The 20,849-nt window shown below is 38.9% G+C and overlaps 2 protein-coding genes across 3 annotated transcripts; one reads left to right on the forward strand and one right to left on the reverse strand.

Annotated features, from left to right (window-relative positions):
- The first annotated feature begins 5,685 nt into the window (after nt 1–5,685).
- On the forward strand, nt 5,686–14,061 carry egr2b (early growth response 2b). 2 transcript variants are annotated; one of them, XM_079846339.1, is made up of 2 exons: nt 5,686–5,811; nt 12,294–14,061. In XM_079846339.1, the coding sequence occupies exon 2, from the start codon at nt 12,314–12,316 to the stop codon at nt 13,367–13,369; it is 1,056 nt and encodes a 351-aa protein (XP_079702465.1). In that variant the 5' UTR covers nt 5,686–5,811; nt 12,294–12,313; the 3' UTR covers nt 13,370–14,061. The 2 variants fall into 2 exon arrangements, with proteins under 2 accessions (XP_079702465.1, XP_079702464.1); XM_079846338.1 differs by lacking the exon at nt 5,686–5,811 and adding an exon at nt 11,605–11,939.
- Nucleotides 14,062–15,207: 1,146 nt separating this feature from the next.
- Nucleotides 15,208–17,427, reverse strand: adoa (2-aminoethanethiol (cysteamine) dioxygenase a). The gene is made up of 2 exons (XM_079846340.1): nt 15,965–17,427; nt 15,208–15,336 (listed from the first exon to the last, which is right to left on the reverse strand). The coding sequence occupies exon 1, from the start codon at nt 17,181–17,183 to the stop codon at nt 16,425–16,427; it is 759 nt and encodes a 252-aa protein (XP_079702466.1). The 5' UTR covers nt 17,184–17,427; the 3' UTR covers nt 15,208–15,336; nt 15,965–16,424.
- Between the last annotated feature and the right edge of the window lie 3,422 nt (nt 17,428–20,849).

Raw genomic sequence — 20,849 nt, forward strand, 5'->3', positions numbered from 1 at the left:
TATTTCCGTGATAAGCATGTATGCTAAAGTGGACTTATCTTTCACAAGGGTTCATTGTAGAGCTAGTGTGTTATCTTAATATGAAAATAATAAAAGTCATGAACTACCCTATTTTTGTTGGCACATCATTGCTATTTTCGACATTATTAGTGTCATTTAAGAATCAGAAAGGGAAAAGACCGCACACTTATATATTGTGTCTAAGTAATGGCTTATATAATATCTAAAGATGCCAAAGAGGTTCTGCAAGGGGAGGTGAAGAACTTGGGGTTTTTACATTTTCTTTAGACAACGTGACTGCCACTTGCACGTGCGAAACTCTCGCTAACATCGATGGCCTGACAGCTTTCCCAGTATTTACTGAAGCCATTTGCTGAAATATTCTGAGTGGTTTCTAGGGTGTTGCTATGCAGTTACTAAGGTTCAGAGTGAATCCTTGAAAGTTATTAGGTTGTTAACTCTATTTGACATTCTGGTCTCTAGAACTTAGATACTATAATAAACCTAAGTATGCACAATTGTAATAGAGATACTTACTAATAATGTATAATATATAAACAACAATCAATTAGGGAAGCAGTGCTAAAATGAAAACATAGCATAAGAACTCCATGCCTTCCACATTGTTACAAACATTTATGAATAAATTATGAATAAACATTTATTTAAATCTAAAACATGCCAAAGGTTTCTGTAAGAGTTAGATTTAGGGGTAGGGTAAAGGAAAAATTATACAAAATCAAGCATGTATGTGATGGTGCATCACATTCAAACGAATTATGCCTTTTATGTTCGAGATTATGGATTGATCAATGTCAAGCATTGTTTTTTGTATTTGTGCAAGACGGTTGGTCCCCTGTGAAATCTCACAAACAAGTTCAGATATTAAATAAGAAGATTTTCCTGATGAAGACATTATGTCCTTTTGTTGTTTTGGTGGGAAACAGTATATTAGAAAGCAATCACTCAGGATCACATAAATGAGTGTACATCTAATGAATCAAAATCAACTAATTTTTCTCCCGTGACTGCTTTAGTCTATTTCTCACCATTAAACAGGGTGAACATTAAGAGGGTCTTTAATAGCTCCATTTAATAGGTGGAAGCTTTTGGTTCATAAACCTCTAATGATGCTGATGCACACAATTCATTACTGACCACATCTAGAAATGATGGATCTGCTGCATAATGGCTAAACTTTGACTGAGCCGACAAAAGGCTAAGACTCTAACAAGACTCTCCATTAGCAAAAGGCTGGCATCAAATTAAAGATTGATTTAGCAGAACCATTTGTTACCAGCGCCTGACATGCAGCTCTGTCTGTTGAGACCGCTGAAGACACAGACACCCCATCATCTCCCGCACCCCTCGCAAGCCAAGATGAACGCTTATAATGATGCCATTTGCTTAATTTTCTGTGCTGTATCCGTTCACGCTGCTCCCCACACACACCTAAAATGTTGTGCAGCTTTGTATTGCCTCACATTTTAAGTTTCAATTGCATGGATTTGTTTTAGTTATGATGCTTTTACGATATTTTATGCAGCGTTGCTAATAATGTGGTTGTTGTTTTTTAATCCAATGCATTAGACTGAGAAGAACTTGTGAAGGAACAAAAGGTACAAAAACGGATTTTTAATATATAAAATGCTTATATGAATCTATGGTTATACATCATTTTAGGGTGTCCTTGTTACAGTGCAATTATACATTTAAGTACTAATTAACTACATGTACTATAGGTTTAGGATTAGGGTTAGTTGAATGTAATTGTGCATAATTTACTGTTATTACTATAGTAACGTACAAGTAACAAAGACACTAAAATAACATATTACCAAATCTATTTATGCTGGCTAATATTACGATTGCCAATGTTTCCTGTTCTTAAAGACAAAATGAAAAGTCTGTCATCATTGACTCACCCTTGTTTCAATCCCGTTGAAACCCCAAGAAGACCTCAGGGGAAATTCTGAAGAATCTTCACATAGATGTTGTCCATACGACATTATAAGTAACGCAACTTACATAATCAGATTACTTTTCCAAGTAACTAGTAAAGTAACACATTGGTTTTAAATTTACACCAAAAATATCTGAGTTACTTTTAAAATAAGTATCTCAAGTTACTTTTTTCCCCCATTTATTGACTGACAGCTCTCCTGCCCCCATGTTGAGAGAAATCGTGAGTAAGTGAACATGATTCTTATTGTAGATCTAGAGCAGGCATTTGCTTGTCTCACTTGCACAAAAACAGATTCACTATTACTCAAAATGAACAGTCAAATGCAATCTCGGAATATTACACACATTTTCAATAATTAAATGTTAAATTATGCAAATATACTTTATTTATTTAAAGGTGGGGTGAGTGCTTTCTGGTAACCGATGTTGATTGCAAATCACCAAAACAAACACGCCCCTATTTTGATAGCTCCGCCCCACACATACGTAACCCAGGCAACGACTATGGCGGAATCTGCTGGTCCAGCCGGCTGAGGGTATGATGTCGTCAATAAGTGTAAGCAATGTGTGTTACTATGGTAATCCAGGTCGAATGTTCAGTGAAAAAGTCATCCCTTACATCCCAAAAACACAAACACAGTTCTCATGAATAACTCGATAGCACGAGCACGACAGACCAACTACTAAACATATTACATTTAGGACAAGATTAGAGGGTTATATCGATCAAACATATTAGGAATATATTATCGTACTTTTCGGACACACTTTGGGAGCTGATGCTTCAAACAGACAGTGGAGGAGGTTTAGACGCTCCAGGTTTATACGGTGTGGAAATGAAAGGGTCTTTATCATCGCTGAAGTGAACGACAATACGATCGCAAATGAATAAGCAAGCAAACATGACACATGAGCATATTCAAGCAAAAGCCAGCATATATTAGTTCTGTGAAACAAAACAAAATCAATGTTACTCGCCTATCGAGAAGAAATCCTTGAGTTCTCTCCAGCGCTGGAAAGCTGATCCGATATTTACACGGGTCCTACTTCTTGCCTGATCGTAAGCCTTCTTTTGTTCCACAGACATCTTCCACATTTGTTTTTTATCTGCCATCTCTCTCTTTCTGTCATCGCTCTTCTCTCCGTCATTAGTAGACACGCCCCGTACTGCTGATTGGCTATACGTTTGTTTTGGTACTCGGCTCGAGACACTTTTCTAAAGCAGTTTTGAAATACCACTTACCACACCTTTAATCTCACTTTATTAACCAATGTCTTTGCTGCTGACCGTCGGTGGTCCAATTCAACCATAATAAGCAGAAATGACTTTAGTTAAACATCACATTTGTAATTCATTTTTTTATTGCTTAAGTAAGAGTCTTGAACTTTATTCTTCTGCGATCCAGAATGGAAGCACGGCTGAAAGGTTTGTTTGAGCTGCACCCTTGTGTCATTATCTGAGTTTCGTTTTCATGGACTTTTAGTTTGCATTCGTCGGTCACCTGTGTCACATGTTTCCTTTGTTCTAGTTTCCCGCCATTAATCTGTTGTCATGGACACTCATTAATCATCTCAGCTGTTTGTCATTGTCTCATCATCACTGTGTATTTAAGTTCCTCTTTGTGCTCAATTCAGTGTCTGGTATTGTCTGTGTCTTTTTACACTGTGTCTTTCTTTGTTTTGGAACCTTTTTTCATCCTTCTCATCGTCATCTGAACCTACATGTTCAGATGAAGATGAGACTGTACAGCTGTGAATTTGTATTTCCTTCAGCCATTCTTTTGGTGTAAAAGGGCCTTTATGTTTGCAAAAAAATATAGCTTTTTTTGTTATTTAAAATCAAACATGCAAGCCCATAGCCTATAGGTAAGAAAAAGTAACGCAATGTAATGTAACGCATTACTTTCCATAAAAAGTAACTAACACAGTTACTTTTTTAGGGAGTAACACAATAATGTAATGGTGTCAAGCTCCAAAATGACAAAAAAGCACCATGATGTTATTTTTGATGTAGTCCATAGAATTTATGTACTATTGTCCAAGTCTTATTAATTTTAACAGGTTGGGTAATGCTTTATTTTGATGGTCTCCTTCTTTTCTATAAGTAAGGTTGCACCCACATGTCAACCAGTCATTACAGTATCTGTATGACTGTCTGCTAGACACCGTCTTAATATATGCTGACATTTTATTTTGATGATCCCCAACAGACATTCTACTGACTTAGCAAGTACATGTCAACTTATTCTACAAACCCTAACCCTACCAGTCTTCTAATACTCTGAGAGTTAGTTGACATGTAGGTGCAACGTTAATTACAGTCAACAAAATATTTAACAGGGACCATCAAAATAAAGTGTAACCACAGGTTGCTATATTCACTGATAATCCTCTTCAATGTAGTCCTGTTCAAATGTCATGCCAGGCTTGATGTCACTGACACCAAACACCATTGGGTTCTGTGTGTTGCTATGGAAAATGGTGTGCTCGTTTGAATTAGCAGAACATAGAATGATTTTAGTCTTGTTTAATTAAATATGCATACTAGAATTAATTTATTTAAATGAATAACTTCTTAAAATTACATGAAACCTACAGTATTTTTAGATTTTAGAAACATGCCATTGACAGTCATTTTCACCATAAAGATTGTGAAGTTTATCAGAAACTTTCTAAATTAATGGGATATCTGTAATGTATGATTTTAAGAGTAAAGAGGCTCAGAGTGTTCACCCATTATGCTACAGTCAGTCCCAGAGAGCAGAAGAAACTCTCACATCTTCAGTGTTAAACTGAACATTAGTGTTAATGGCTGATGTTGCTAATAGGGAAGGCAAAAGTCAATGATGGACCGGGTGTAATTAGTAATAATGACGCTTATGTTAGGATGTGACCTGCTGCCCCAGTAGGACGGTGCTCTGAAAACGGATCAGAACAGAACCAGTGTCAACATTTTGACTATGATTATTGCTTTGCAGTACAACAAGACAAGCCTAATTTTAGTTACATTTTTAAACTCATTTTATTCAAAATGATCAATACACTTATCGAGTTAACAATGGTAACATAAAGGCAACATTTTTAAGTTGCAAGTTGATCCAACTTCATGTGAAATTCCATCACAGTCACATGGGAATTTGTAACTATTTTGCTGAATTGTTGGCTAAATTATAAGAAGTCTGTTTCAAACATGCCTTACTAATCTCGTCAAATATAATCTGACACCTAAATATGACTCCCTCTTTTTAATAGGTCTACAAATGGTCCATAATGAGTTTCTAATTTTAATTCTTAGCGTTAGGGGTGTGTTCAAATCTTTACGGAATAACAAAAGTCATTTAGCTAATGATTCAATGTGCTTTGTACGTAAATAAGGAGACAATCACTTTTTTGTGGCTTATCTGATTCACTGCATAAGAACAGTTAATGAACACGTGCATTGCACGCATGACTGCACAGTCCACCCTCCAAGCAAGATGTCTGAATGACACCAGAACCCACGACTCTGTCCATCAAAGCACCTCTGACTTAACATTACCATGACAATTTCAATGTCAAAGATGTAGGATACACATGAAGTCCAACCATTGTCTTGAGTTTCCTTCTTCCACATTGTTACACCCCCATAAACCAGCGCGCGAGAGAGTAAGACAGCACCTCATATAGCCACATGGTAGAATATAGGCTATCAGTTTGAAACCAGATCAGTTTGCATGAGGAGCACCAGCTATCCCAGGAGTGTGTGTGGAGCGCTGTGTTGCTATTGGAGCCGTGTGAAGCTCTTGGAGGAGCCCACTCATATGATGGGAAGTCACAAAGAGCCACTCTCCATGCTGCACTGATAATGTGAGTATAGCGTTCACCATCACCAATGTTTCTTCATGTGTTTGAGCATGTGTGTGTGCACTTTAATGCACTGTAATGCTGCATGATGTTGAACCTGTGGGTGTACAGTACTTGTCTCTGTGAGCAGAGACCTTCATTTAGATAATGTGGATAATGGGATGTTATCAAATACCACGGCGAAACTTTTTTTACGGAAAGGTATTATTGCTCTCGACCATTTCTGTGAGCAATTATGTCAGCTGAGTGTTACAAATTGACTTGATGGTGTGTTGTCCTTCAAAAAATGTCAAATTAGAATAAAATGCATGTAATTACACAAAAAAAACCTAAAATGTTAAAAGCATTTTTTTTAGAAGAACTGTTTCAAATATTATTAAGTAAAAAAACTATGTTTTTGTTTTGTTGCTAGAATCAAATATAATATGATTTTTGTTTAAATACATTTTAGGTCAAATATTTAGGAATTATAAACTCTGGGATATTTTTATCTAAAATATTTAAAGACATCCACATCTTCCAAGCACATTGCTTTCTCTAAAGGCAGTGGAATATCATCTCATTAATCCTCAGTCAGGCTCTTGTACATAAATAGGAAATGCAAACAGATTATTACCCAAAAGCAGATAGAACAATGATCACTAAGCTCGCCAATACCAATAGCACAAACGAAAAAGTGCTTTGAAGGTGAACATCTATAGAAAAGTAACACCTACACAAATTCACTAAGAAAAACGGCCTCCTACTCGGTAAAAAGAACAATTCATGTTGTGCGGAGTCTCCCACGGCTGGTCTTTAGATCTCAGCTGGCTCTAGAGCAGGTTTGTGTCCATTCACCCCTCTTCGACAAACCTCATCTGAATTTTGTGGGCGTAACTTGACAGCTTGCTTTATGGTGTATTGTCATATGCCTGACCAGTTTGGAGAGATGTTCCTGTCCTGGAGCAGATTTGTAAATTGTCCTGTTTTCCCTTTTCTTGCTTACTTTCTTTCCTTTGAGCTACTGTAAATAAAATGACATTGTATGATAGATAGATAGATAGATAGATAGATAGATAGATAGATAGATAGATAGATAGATAGATAGATAGATAGATAGATAGATAGATAGATAGATAGATAGATAGATAGATAGATAGATAGATAGATAGATAGATAGATAGATAGATAGATAGATAGATAGATATTTTTCAAATATCATTGTTATGCCTAGAAAGTAAACGGTAATACTAGTGAAGTAATAAACTGCCCTATTTACTCAATTTGCGAGTACAGTTATATCACAAAGCCTTTTGTTGTGTGTGCTGATCTCATGGATAACTTGATGAGTAATAGAGAACAATGAAACTACCATGAAAAACAATGCAAAGGCTGATGCAGAAGGATGTCAATCTATGTCTCCTCAATGTGCAGGAGTCATTTGACCCCAGGAGACCCCGAGCACATGCAAGAAAGAAAGCGTTTGAATTCAGTGGCTGCCATGTGTGGGTGTCCATTACATTGAGACCATCATTCCCAGCAGGGACAGCCAGATCCCAGCTGCCAATGGGCATTCGGCGGGCCCGGCACGCTCTGCCAAAGCGGGCCACTTCTGCACAGTGTGCAAACATTTTTGCATCTGTAGGCGTACAACAAAAGACACATGCATCTGAAGAAGTTTCCTTCTTTCGTTTGTGGGGGAGGACACAAGAATCCCTGAAAATGTGAAGCATTCAGATGTGGCAATCAGCGGCAAAGATTGTCGCTGTTCTGTGCAGACTTGAGCGCTTTTGTGTCGAGCGCGGCTTCTTTCTCGAGCTGTCATGCAGCCACAATTAACCGCTTACAGTGAAGTTTATATCACAACAGTTGCTGATGAGGTAGAATAGGGTGGATTTATTTTCCACGCGTTATGCGCATGCATATCCACCGCTGATCTACAAGATCTTGATCTCAAAGCAAATTCGTATTGCCTTGCAGAGCAGTTGAAGGAAGCCGATGCCCTTCGCAATTAATACAGCCTGCAGAAACAGGACCAGGTTCATTACCTCCTCATTATGGATGTTCAGGCTCAGAACCAAGACATTGTTTAAAGGGCTTCCCCCATTAACAGCGGCTGACACGTCCCTGTAATCAGTCTGGCCACGGTCTGTCACATTACTCGCTGCAGTCTTTATTCACGGGGCAAGAAAAGCACCGGCGCGCCTGACAAACACGCAAAGCTGCTCGGCACTAAACGTCTGCGGGTGATAATGTAACTGTGGCGTGTGGCTGGCCCTGCCTCGCTATTGAGCGTTTAGGGTGATTTGCGGGGACGCACTCCAGTCAATATCTACTGAGATGTCATTATGACGACACAACCTCTTTACTAATTGCCTGCTTGAGCGACAGCGGCGATAAAAGATTCAGAGCGGGCCGTGTGGACTAGAGGGGACCTCAGACAGGTTACAGCCGCATGGGGCCCTTATTAAATCATTACCCACAAAAGCCGATAAACAGCCCTGAAAGTTTCCGCTCCGTTTAGGCCCATGACAGGCGTGGGGGCAGTATAAAAAAAAGTTTGACTAATAAGACTTTCTACGTATTTTTTCAGTGGTCACCGGTAGTCATTTAAAGAAAGCCTTCTGAATCTCTGGTTTATATACTATAGCATCTCAGTACCGTAGTGTCAGTGATAAGTGAATGCGGTGGCAACAGATGGCTCCGTTTCTAATTCGTTCAGTAATCATGACACTCTGATGGCATTCTGAGATCACAAACTGTTCTCAAGCCATGCTTATGATGACAGCAACACCTTCTCAAAAATAACCAGAGCTTGAATGGGTGGCTCTAAAAATATATATGTGATTGATGGACAACAGGAAGCTTTGGGGATTTTCATTGTACTATCAAATCCTGGGGGTGTTAACTGAGGTTTCCTGTGTGCGGGCCGATTTAGACTCCCATTCAAGCCTCTGTCATGCTTCAAGAACAAATAAAATGCTGAAATCATTTTCTGAATTGCTAATGAGCTGATCTTCAAAAATGAGGATTAAGCTCTGACCCTAAATAACACTCCTCTCTGTTTATTTGATTCATTTTTATTTATTTTTCGGAAAATGCAATTATCACTGGTATTAAACACTCTGTGGCAATAAGCAATAACACTTTTCTCAAAGGATTCTAGCAGTTTTGCATTTGAAAATTTCTCATAATAAGGATCTCAACAATGATTTTACAGTGAAAGTTGCAATTGGAGGTAAACAAATGTATATATAAAAGACGTTGTATAGGCTATATAATCATTTATATTTTATATGAATTTAACTATATGATTATGAAATGAGATGAACAGGATAAAAAACATTCCTTCTGCAATGTTAGCATGAGTGAAAATTGTAAATGTAAAGAATACGATAATATATAAAGTGTGAAGAGTGAAGGCTGGGTTGATTTGGATCTTTTTTCTACTTCAGAAATAATAAAAAATATAAATAGTGCTTAATTAAAAAATAACTTTGTTTGTTATTACAGAAAATGGGCATGCTACTTTTACAGAGCCCATTATGTTCTTTTACGATAGGAAGAGATAACTAAATGAAAATGATTAATTTAGCCTACATCTATCAGTTATTAATCTAACAGAGTAACAGTATAAAAAGGAGAGCTATTTCTACCTCTTACATGTAGCAGCGTGAAGTGTCAGTCCGTGGTAAAGGGACATATACTGCCCCCTGTCCATTTTATAGGCTATGACATAACCCACGCAGGTCGCGTAAAATATTTATTTATATTTACAGTAACAAGGACCCTATAATATATTATATATTATTTTAACAATATTCTAAATCAATAGGCTATAGCTATACTTTATATAGTTTTAAATAAGTAGTTGTTTACACACACACACAAGCGCGCACAAATAAAAAAAAACACCATCTGCACTAATTTACGTATAGGCCTATATTGTGATCCCATCAGGCTTTTCTTGTTCTGGTTTAGGCCTAAATGTTAACAAAACGCAACAAGGCTGAAGGAAATCTACGGATATTTATTAATATTTGCTTTTAAAATCCGTTTATCCCCTAGAACTGTTTTTTCTTCAGATAATACGTATTTTATACTGAAATAGCCTACTGTAAATGGTGTGAAAATGTTCAGACGTGCGACCATACGTACAGTCATACCGGACGTCGTGCTGTGTGGGGTGTCGGAAGTTCAATGGAAGAGTTTTTCCAGAGATGAACATATATGCCCTGAAAACACACATACACTTGAACGAGCATTCCAACAGTCATAACTCAGAAAGAAGTCGAGTAGTGACTTGACTATTAGCTATTAACCACGGCATGCGTGATAATTGAGACAGCTCCGCGCGAGGACTTCAATCCACTGAGCGCGCGCGGCAGCAATTTCTATTGAATATTCACCAGTGATTGATCCTTTTCTCTGCCTTTTGATATGTGGATTTCATCACGGCAAATATGATCTTGGGAAATTATAAAATGAGTTATAATTGGGTGATATTGTGTGACATTTGGCCATCTACGTGATGCACATTTGTCCCAAAATAGCCCAAGTCAGCATTCTAAAGGTGATTTTAGGTGAAAGCTGTTAAATTTGTCCATTTGGATGCATATTTTCACAAGCCTCAATTCACTCAAATAGTTAGGCTAGATGTAGGGTATTTTTTGTAGGCTACATGTATAAGCTACATATTGATACCTATAGGCTATGAATTGATTCTGTAATAGAGTAGCCTGAAATCATTGGCTGAAATTCCGACCTCAGCTCCCTCCTCCCCCGTATGACTTACTAAGAGCAGTTTCTAAACCCACGGGGGGAATTCACTTCTATCATCTTTTTTATTTGGTCGCATCTTTAAACCTCACAGCGGAAAGCATTTCTATTTACGTATACAGGCATTTACATTTGGAAAGTTTTAGTTTTTTGCGTTTAAGAGCTGAATTGGGCAAAATTAGGCTATTCATGTTTAGGCTAATGTTTAGGTCTAACCTATAGGCTAATATGAAAAACAAAGCAGAGAACAAAATTGTCTGAGCCAGGAACTTTCAAGCTGTCTGTGCTGTTTTAATCAAATGCACCATGAACGCTTTAACGCCACCAGAAGACAGCAAAACAACAATAAAATAACTTTTGGTTGCACTATTATAGCTAATCAGATGCTATATTTACTTTCCAGCAGCACTCTAATTATAGAACACCATTACTAAAAACGTTTCCCTCTTTCCAAAAACATGGGGTCTATTCAAATAGCGCACTTTCCGACGGTGCCATTGAAGCAAAGGTAGAAATTCCGTGATTGTGTCTCTCATTTGATTGTGGTTGTTAAGCCGCGTCTCTTTGCTCGGCAACACTCGCGAGTTTCCGATACTCAATTTCCGGAATATGCTCCATAAATGGACGAAGGGGTGTTGCTGTTAACCGGATAAACCCATTTATGGCGTGAAAATGAACCGGAATTCCTGATTGAGAATGATGCGTTGTATCAAAACGGAATATTTTTTTCCACTTAAGATTATCTTTCAGCAAACGTATGCTTTACTTCTGTTATTGTTTTGGCTATCTAAAATATTTTAAAACAACAGGCCACGTACTTTGTTAATTTTTCCACCGAGCATATCGCTTTTTCTGCACGAGCGGCTGTACAGAGAGGATTCTCCATTGACAAGTATTACCTCAACGCGTCACGCAGTCTACAACCAATCAGATCGCGCAGCGCTACTTTTCTTTTGCCATCCAGTCCTTAAATGGTCAGTGACGTAACGACACATTGATAGGCTCACCATAAATACATACTACCACTAGAAGCTCCACAAGGATCTGTCATTCAACAACACAGAGCCGTCAGATGGCATCACAGTGAACGCTAACCCACCAGAGTTTACTGACAGCTTTCCACATGTAACGTTTTGAGCCAGCGTTCGCACAGGCACAAAACATTTTGTGAACATCTGAACAAGTGCTTCCATACGACTTCATGATGACAGCTAAAACTTTGGAGAAAGCCCCCGTAACTCTGGGTGGCTTTGTGCACCCGCTTGTCGAAAGCATCTACTCAGTGGACGAGCTTGCCACATCACTGCCAGCCTCTGTGACTATATTTCCAAACGGTGATTTAGGAGGACATTACGAGCAGATCAACTCTGGAGGTAAGAACGATGCGCGCATCTCAACTGCTTCCATCCTCACGTGCTCTCTGTGTTGATGTATCGTTCGCATCTTAGTGCATTCAATGGGAATGCAAACATGTGGCTACTTTGTAGTAAAACAATTGGAAACGTGCATTTGCTTGCTTATGTTTGACTAGTTCAAAAAAAGAAAACGGGTACAGAAATGATTGCAAACAAAGATGCTATGCCGAATCATGATTTTACAGTGGACAGCTTTTTACTGAAGTGTGCGTAAAAGCTACGCGCTTTGCATCTGACGGTCGCATGATCCATAAGACAAGACTTTTTCACGTGTATCTAAACTTTGTGTTTATGTGCATTTGTTTTTTGCAGATGGCTTGATTGGCGGGGATATGAGCACGGATAAGCGCTCCCTCGACTTAACCTATTCCAGCAGCTTCGCGCAACCACCTGGCCCTCGCAACCAAACTTTCACATACATGGGAAAGTTTTCCATCGACTCCCAGTACCCAGGAAACTGGAACCCAGAGGGCGTGATCAACATCGTGAGCGCGGGGATCCTGGGCATGACCCAGCCATCCTCAGCATCCTCGTCACCTGCATCCTCGGTGTCCCCCGGCCACTTCTCCAGCACTCTCAGCTGCACCATGGCGCAGAACCAGGCAGATATGGAGCACATATACTCTCCCCCGCCGCCCTACTCTGGATGCGGAGAGGTGTATCAAGACCCATCCGCATTCCTCTCCACCTCCACCTGTCCGATCTCCTATCCTCCGCCATCCTACTCATCCCCAAAGCCAAACACAGACTCCGGGCTGTTCCCCATCATCCCGGACTACGCCGGCTTTTTCCAGCCCCCGTGCCAGAGGGACATGCAGTCGATGCCCGACCGCAAACCGTTCTCGTGCCCGCTGGACTCTTTCAGAGTGCCGCCTCCTTTGACCCCCCTGAACACTATCAGGAACTTCACACTGGGGGGACCGGTATCTGACGGACCCCGGCTACCCACAGCCTACAGCCCGCAGAATTTACCCCTCAGGCCCATCCTGCGCCCGAGGAAATACCCCAACAGACCCAGCAAGACCCCTGTGCACGAGCGTCCCTACCCCTGCCCGGCGGAGGGCTGCGACAGGCGCTTCTCCCGGTCCGACGAGCTCACTAGACACATCCGCATCCACACCGGGCACAAACCCTTCCAGTGTCGGATATGCATGAGGAACTTTAGTCGCAGCGACCACCTGACGACCCACATCCGCACGCACACCGGAGAGAAACCGTTCGCCTGCGACTTTTGCGGGAGAAAGTTCGCGCGGAGCGACGAGAGAAAGAGACACACCAAAATCCACCTGCGACAGAAGGAGCGAAAATCCTCCTCTTCGTCCTCTGGTGTGTCCAGCTCAGAGCGCGGCGTCGCCACGGGCATCTGCTCGTCCGGTTCAAGCCAGTAAACTTTCAACTGGACTGTGCAATATCCAACACTATGTAGGCAATATAATGACAATAATAATGCACCATTCGTAATATATTAAAACTGGGTGGTGGACTGATGTTGTGAAATCAAACCACAGTGCCAAATCGATACATGGACACATTTATTGTGCGCACTTTTGAAGGTGGTGCGATGTTCGTTTTCTTTTTGCCTCAGTCGCATGCTGACTGACCAAACGCACTTTGTTTGAATATTTAGGCCAATTAATTTAATAATAAAAAAATAACCTTAGATAGCACGTGGGAGAATTGTGTCTTAGATAAAAGGTGGAAAGTTGAGTGGTTGCATTTAAAAAAAAAAATCAAGTTCATTTCAACTAAACTTTGAGGTGTCAAAAGGTGTCTAACATCACTATTTTCTCCCATTGTCGTGCCTTTTGTCCGTTCATCTTGTACATACACCAGAAGGCTTGAATTAAATTGTACATTATCCTTTAATATGAAAGTTTTTGAAGATATATTTTTGTACAAACTGTTTCGTGTTAAAAGTGTTGCATTTGTGCTTAAACAAGAATTGTACATAGCTGAACTCATAGCGATTTGACGTTTGTTCTGTGGTTGTTCTGACTGATATAAATGTATTTGTGACTAACGCAGGTCAATAATGTCCTACTTTGTCAATATGAAAATAATAAACAACACATGGATTGTGACTTTTTGTTTAACTGTCTGATTTTTATTAGAGATAAAGTGGTGTAGAAGGAAAAAGTGAAGTAGACTTGTGTAGGGACATTCCCGCTTTGGCATCACTGAGCTCTGACTCATGGTCTCATAAGGGTCAGCTCCCACACACTGTTGTTTACAAATGCACAAAGGGTGTGAATATTCACAGTCCTGCATTTTCAATGTTTAAGGTGGACAAAATGACTCACACTGTGATCTATGAATTGACTGATTTGACACAAAAACACAATATGCCATGAGCACTCTTTAAAGTGTCTATGGTATGAAAATTGAGAAACAACACTGAAAAAATGACAAATAATTGTTGCCACTGTATGAACCTCTGTGGTTTTATGTGGTTGAAGGTATTCCAACCCCCACATTAAGTGCAGGGACAAACCCCATATTTACATCACAGCTACATGACACATGTTGCCAATATTTGCAATCCATATTTTGAGATTATATATAGTTTGATAAGAGGCTGATTAATACTAAGAGCTGCATTTATAAGCAAATCATTGATTTTACTTTTCTAATGTTGTATTGCCAGTCTACAAAAACTGTCCATGAGCTCTCTTTTCACTGACTGAGAGACTTAAATGCTCATTTATGTATAGATTTAATCAACTGAACTTCACAAACAAACAGCACTGAACATAAGCTGAGCTTAACAAAGGACCATCTGATTACTTTCTGTTCTGTTCACAGAGCCAGGTCAAGAAAAAAAGCCCTTAAGGGATGCAGGAAAGGACAATGTCCAACATGAACAGTGTCTAAGAATTGAATTAATTTTATGAAAACAAATGATTACTTTTAGGCCCGAGACACGAGCCTGCCTCGTACGTTAATGTTACAGACAATGTGTGGGAAATGATGACGCCACAGTAGACATTAATATGTCTGTCAACATTCACACTGAAAGTCTGACTTTAAAACAGATTTCATTCAAGTATGGGACACAACCTATTCCAAATTTACAGAATCGTTATCATTAGTAATAACAAAACTAAGCACAGCATATTATCCACGCATTCAGATAAGAAGAAATTTTTTTTTTGCTTCCCCCTTTCCTCTCGTCACCTTATTAATGTTTCGCATATGCAGTTGAAAACTGTTTATGAAGGGTCAAGTTAACTATTATGTTTTAATTTAATTAAGTTAATCAGCTTTATTTTACACACAGAAATGTTGGTTACACTTTATTTTACAGTGTCCATGTTACATGTACTTACCACAGTAAATTATGCATAATTACATGCAACTAACCCTCAACCAAACCCTATAATCCTACCATAAACCTATAGTAAGTACATGTAGTTAATTAATATTACTCAGTACTTAAATATATAATTACGCTGTAACAATGACACCATCAAATAAACTGTACAATTTTATTTTAAGGTGTCCTTGACAGTGTAATTATTCAATAGAGTACCAAGTAATAGATGTGACCCAGGACCACAAAACCATTCGTAAGGGTACATTTTTGGAAATTGAGATTCATACATCATCTGAAAGCTTAACAAGTAATCTTTCGATTGATGGATGGATAGGACAATATTTGGTCGAGATACAACTATTTGAAAATCTGGAATCTGAGGGTGCAAAAAAAAAAAAAATTCTAAATATTGAGAAAATCCCCTTTAAAGTTGTCCAAATGAAGTCCTTAGCAACGCATATTACTGATACTAATACATTTTTGATTAGAACATGATCTTTACATAATATCCTAATGATTTTTGGCATAAAAGAAAAATGGATAATTTTGACCCATACAATGTATTGTTGGCTATTGCCACAAATATACCCGTGCGACTTTTGACTGGTTTTGTGGTCCAGGGTCACATACAGTTAGTTGCATGTAATTATGCATAATTGACTGTTATTACTACATGTAAAATGTGTAACAGCAACACTGTAACATAAAGTGTTACCGAAAAGTCTGTCAATAATACTAATAATGTAAGAATAAACTTGCACGATGCACAAAATGCTACGTTTTCTTGAAGACAGAGTCTAAGTGATTTACAGTCATTTTAATAGTACTTTTACAGTAAAAATATAAACAGTACATAAGAAATAGTGTCTTTTAAAATAAATTAAAATATATTTAATGTAGATATATAGTGTGCACTTATACAAGAGTAAATGCTTTTCATGTATACATTCATTATTCACAAGCAAGGCCACAAAGAGTTGATTTAGCCTATGAGGCGCGTAGGCTTGGAATGGACATTTAAAATCATGTGTTGTTTGCAGTCCCAAGATAAAGAAAAAAACAAATTTTTTTTTACACATCTGAGTTAGAGCAAGGACAGAGGCTACAAGTCCATTCCAGTGTTCATCTCTCTACACCGAAGCTTCAGGTCCGGGGTAAGGTTCCCCCCCGCACCAGAAATCATCTGGTTGGGGGATCTCTAAAAGCCAAATTTCATCTTCCCCGCTCTGCTCTGACTTTTTGCCAGCAGTTTGTAAAACTTTGTAGTAGTGGCAATCTCTCCCGTCGTCAGGGTCATAAGGTGGTGCCAATATATCAAGAAACGCAGCTGGTCCATCCACTGCATCAATCTCATGCAGGTTGTCTTTGAGAGGGGTCAAAATGCAAGGGCCGCTCTGCTCAGAATACTGTCCGGAAGACCTCAGCGAGGCTCTCCTCACATTATCCCTCTGGAAAGGCAACAGTGGTGGCTCAAACTGCCTCTCAGTTTCACTCTCAGCACCAACAGCTTTATCCAACTTGTCATAACACCTTATATTGACCTTGCCATATAGGACCTTCAGCACGCCATTCATCCCAGGATGGTCATGCAGAGGGATGGAAGCCCCAGAATTCAGCAGAAACACTCCCATGCTGAAGACATCAGTCTCACAGATGTGCATGTATGTGACCGGAGGGACAGCTGAGGACTGTGGGGAGGATATGGAGACTGTCTTCGGTGGCGAAATCTTCAGATCCGCAGCCCTGATGTCGGAGAGCAGGGAGACTAACCCTGCCTGCTGCTCTAAAAACACCTTATTGTCGCCAATGGCAGAGGAAGAACAGTTTGTAAAAGTCACAGAAGCCTGGCTCGCTATCTTCTGGATCAGCGACGACTTGTTTCCAGGCATGTTTAATAGAAAACAATCGAAACCTTGATTTGCTTCGAGCCACGCGATGAAAACAACAGAGCTGCTACGCCGAATGAGATTGTCTCACGTGAAGCATTTAAAGCAGTCGAGTGTGTTTGTGTCGAAAGTTACGATAAAAATAACTCCGTTGAGGTGGAAACATTAATTTTAGCATCTGGATAAAATCCACAGACCCTCGTCTCCACCACCCCATTCATGGCTATCAGATCCACACGTCCTCAACCACTGCGCATGCGCGGACACAAAGGAAGCATAATGGAACTTGTAGTTCTTTTGCGCTTATGGATAGAAAATAAATCCTTAGAATAACAGATAAATATGTAAACAGATTCAGACTGTCTATGTCAATATTCTCTGACACTGCAGTAAATATGTTTTATTTTGTAAACATGCCGTCAGTTTGAATAATTGCACAATTTTGCTCAGCAATGGAACTACAACACCCAACAACCTCCACATTGTTGACCCTCTCTAGTGAGTATGAGGGGTGGGAGGCCCGTTGGGCCATTCAACTCTGTCCCTTCCCCCACCGCCACCCTGGAACAACACAACACATCACCACCCTACCAACACCATCATTGCATGTCATTTATTATCCACACAGGCTTGATCTCTGGAGTAAATTCTCAGTGAAACAAAAGCAACAGTGTATAACCATATTCTTTTTTTTTTCTTCTTAAAAAAAAAAAGTTATAATAAATAAATAAAGTGTGAATTGAGTGTAAAAACTCCTGCTTAATTGTATTGATTGTGCACTATTAGTGTTCTTCAAAACTTAAAATAAAATATTTTTAAAAACTGTACTTGCTGATAATATAATATTAACGGAAAGAAGAGCGTACACTTTCATGATTATATGTCTTAACACACTTTAAAGTACATTTTTATCATCATGTTTTAATAATATTTAGTTTTAAAGAAGTACTATTATTTCAATTTAAGTAACAAAATATATGTAAAGTTATAATTTTAACTGTAGTGTGTTATTTCATATTTCATTTAAAGTGAATATATCTTAACTGGAATTTGACCGAACGATAATGACCATGTTTTATCATGCTTTTATTGAGTCAGTTTTGTCCTTTTCCTTGGTGGCATGGTTTGGTCATACATCCTTAAAAGCAAGAAATTCCTTAAAGGGGTGATGAATTGAGAAATCAACTTTCCTTTGAGTCTTTGATATCTAAAAGTTCATTGTGATATAAGAATATCCTGTAAGTTTCAGAGCTGAAAACATCCTTGTTAGTCAAAGAAAAGCTTTTATAGACACCAGGCCCAGAAAAGAGAGATCTCAGAATATGTCGACCATTGACGTAATAGGACGCAGAAGCACAGCCTCCAGCCCGCCCACCGACTCGTGGAGCTAAACGGGTCGCGCCCCAGCTCACGTGTGTAAGACATTGCGCATTTGTTCGCTTCATTTCACTATGGAATCGATTGTAAACAAGATAGAGGTCGAGACTGGATTTGCAGACATATCGAGATTAAAATACAATGCTGTGCCTTCTATATTGGATCCGACAGGAGCGGTGCAACACTCACTTATGTGAGTAAAACATGTTTTTTATATGTGTTAGTATTGCATTGCTACAGATCATTTGATATCTATTGTTTACATACCTTAGCACGCGGTCACAGGCTGGAGAATCTTCTTTTTGAAGTGTTATTTCTTCATTCGTGATCATACTCAGACTTGTAACGTTATGGGCCAGGGCTCGGACTTGACTTTTTTAAAAGCCCAACGTCCCCGGGGCTATGTGTTTTTCAGCCTGCCGACGGGCCATCTTAAATAGTGAAATAACATTCCTTTCTTGCACGCGTGCATGTGTGTGTGTGTGTATGTGTGTACGGTTCACAGTTATATTCACTGTTCGGGCGACAACATTCCAATCAATCGCGGGTGGAAAGATATTTTGTGAGTCCTGTGAGCGATTCCCCAGACGCTTTCAAAACAATCCCCACATGTACTGACGGGAGCTGAAGCTCATTAAATATGCAAATCTTATCCAATCCTAGCTGTGGCCGTTTACTTCCAAGTCTTCAGTGCGACACGCCCATCAAAACCGAGCGTTTTTCAGAGAGCCTCAAAACCTAGGCAGAAAGTAGCCTATTACTTATTCATTATGATGTTTCTGAATGTAAAAACCACGCAAACATCATAAGTTGACCTCAGACAACAGTATATATATATATAAAAAAAGCCAAAACACCTTTAAACCAGATTGTTAAATGGTCTAGTCGGTTGAGTAACAGGTGTATCCAGCATCCCTGTATACAAGACAGTTACAGAGGATGGCTACCTCTATGTTAAATGATGACTCCCACCCTTTGCGCAGTGAGTTTCAGCTTCTTCCCTCTGGACGGAGGTTTTTAGTCCCAAGGTATAAAAGCAGCTTTATTCCTGCTGTTTTAACAGTGTTGAATAATAAATAGGGTTTTTTGTATGTATCATATGTATGTTTATATGTAAATGTACAGTATATATGTAGGGATGTGTATTTGTATATGAATGTACAGGTTTTATGTACTATAAGTCTTGAGTGGTGGAGCCTTGAGCACATGTATCGTGTAATTGTTATTTTGTTTTTGTTTTTGTGATATGGATGCCCTTTACTCATCATGTCATCATACTGCAAAACAAATTTACCTCCGGGTATTAATAAAGTAACCTAACCTAACCTAACCTAACCTAACCTAATCTATCATGGCTTGTCAGTAGGCCTACATTTATTTTAACGACAATAGAAGTAATTATGAAATGACACACATAAAGATATACTTAAGTCCTACTTAAGTGGGTCAAAAACACTCATACTGTAAGTTCAACTAAAAACACATTTTTTAAATTGCACATAACGTGAAAATATTATATTAATTTCACACTCACACTTTCAAGTTTATACTGTTTCTGTAATAGTGTAGGCAGTCAACATCATCACTACATGTGATTCATAATGCATAGAGAGGCTAAATCTTTGGAATGAAATTCTCATTTACATTATCACAAACAACTGATAGTAACACAGTAATTTATAATCACATGGTGCATCCAGTTGAGATGATCAGATCCATTAATTTAAATTGAACTATAAACATCACTGTCCCCTCACTAAGCATAAAAAAACACACATATATATAGTAATAATATAGATTATTATTCTCAGGGTACATCCAGTTTATCTCAGACCTCTACACTTGTAATTGAAGCTGGTCATTCATTATCTTTTGTCAGGTTGGTGTTGACAGCGAAAGGACCGGAAGTGTGCATGGACGGAGCGCAGCACTGAATAAGTGAAGTGCGTACTCAGGACATGTACCTTTGTGCATGATCACCACAAAGACCATCCTCTTGAGAAATAATGAGGCCCGCTCATTTACTCACAGAGCAAGCACATCCAAATACCACTTCCGTTTGGGTAATTTAATTAGATCCTCGCTCAGCGGCCAGGATATGGAGATCATATGGGAGATCACCAATGTCTTGAAGGCCAGGTCTTTTTTTAAAGCACCCTTGTGAAAAAGAAGTACGCTTCAGCATACTTTAAAAAAAAGAGTACTTATTGCAGTACTTATTACTTAGGTGTGAGCTGTATGTAATCCTTTGGACACTTAATTAAATGTTATTTACAATTAAGTGAAAATGTT

Source organism: Gobio gobio (assembly GCF_949357685.1).
Source record: "Gobio gobio genome assembly, chromosome: 20".
NCBI lineage: Eukaryota > Metazoa > Chordata > Actinopteri > Cypriniformes > Gobionidae > Gobio > Gobio gobio.

Excerpts from the sequence above, each read along its gene's own strand:
- adoa (XM_079846340.1), bottom strand. The coding sequence starts at position 17,183 with ATGCCTGGAAACAAGTCGTCGCTGATCCAGAAGATAGCGAGCCAGGCT.
- egr2b (XM_079846338.1), top strand. The coding sequence starts at position 11,768 with ATGATGACAGCTAAAACTTTGGAGAAAGCCCCCGTAACTCTGGGTGGC. Across the intron at positions 11,940-12,293 it reads CGAGCAGATCAACTCTGGAG|ATGGCTTGATTGGCGGGGAT; the intron begins GTAAGAACGATG and ends TGTTTTTTGCAG.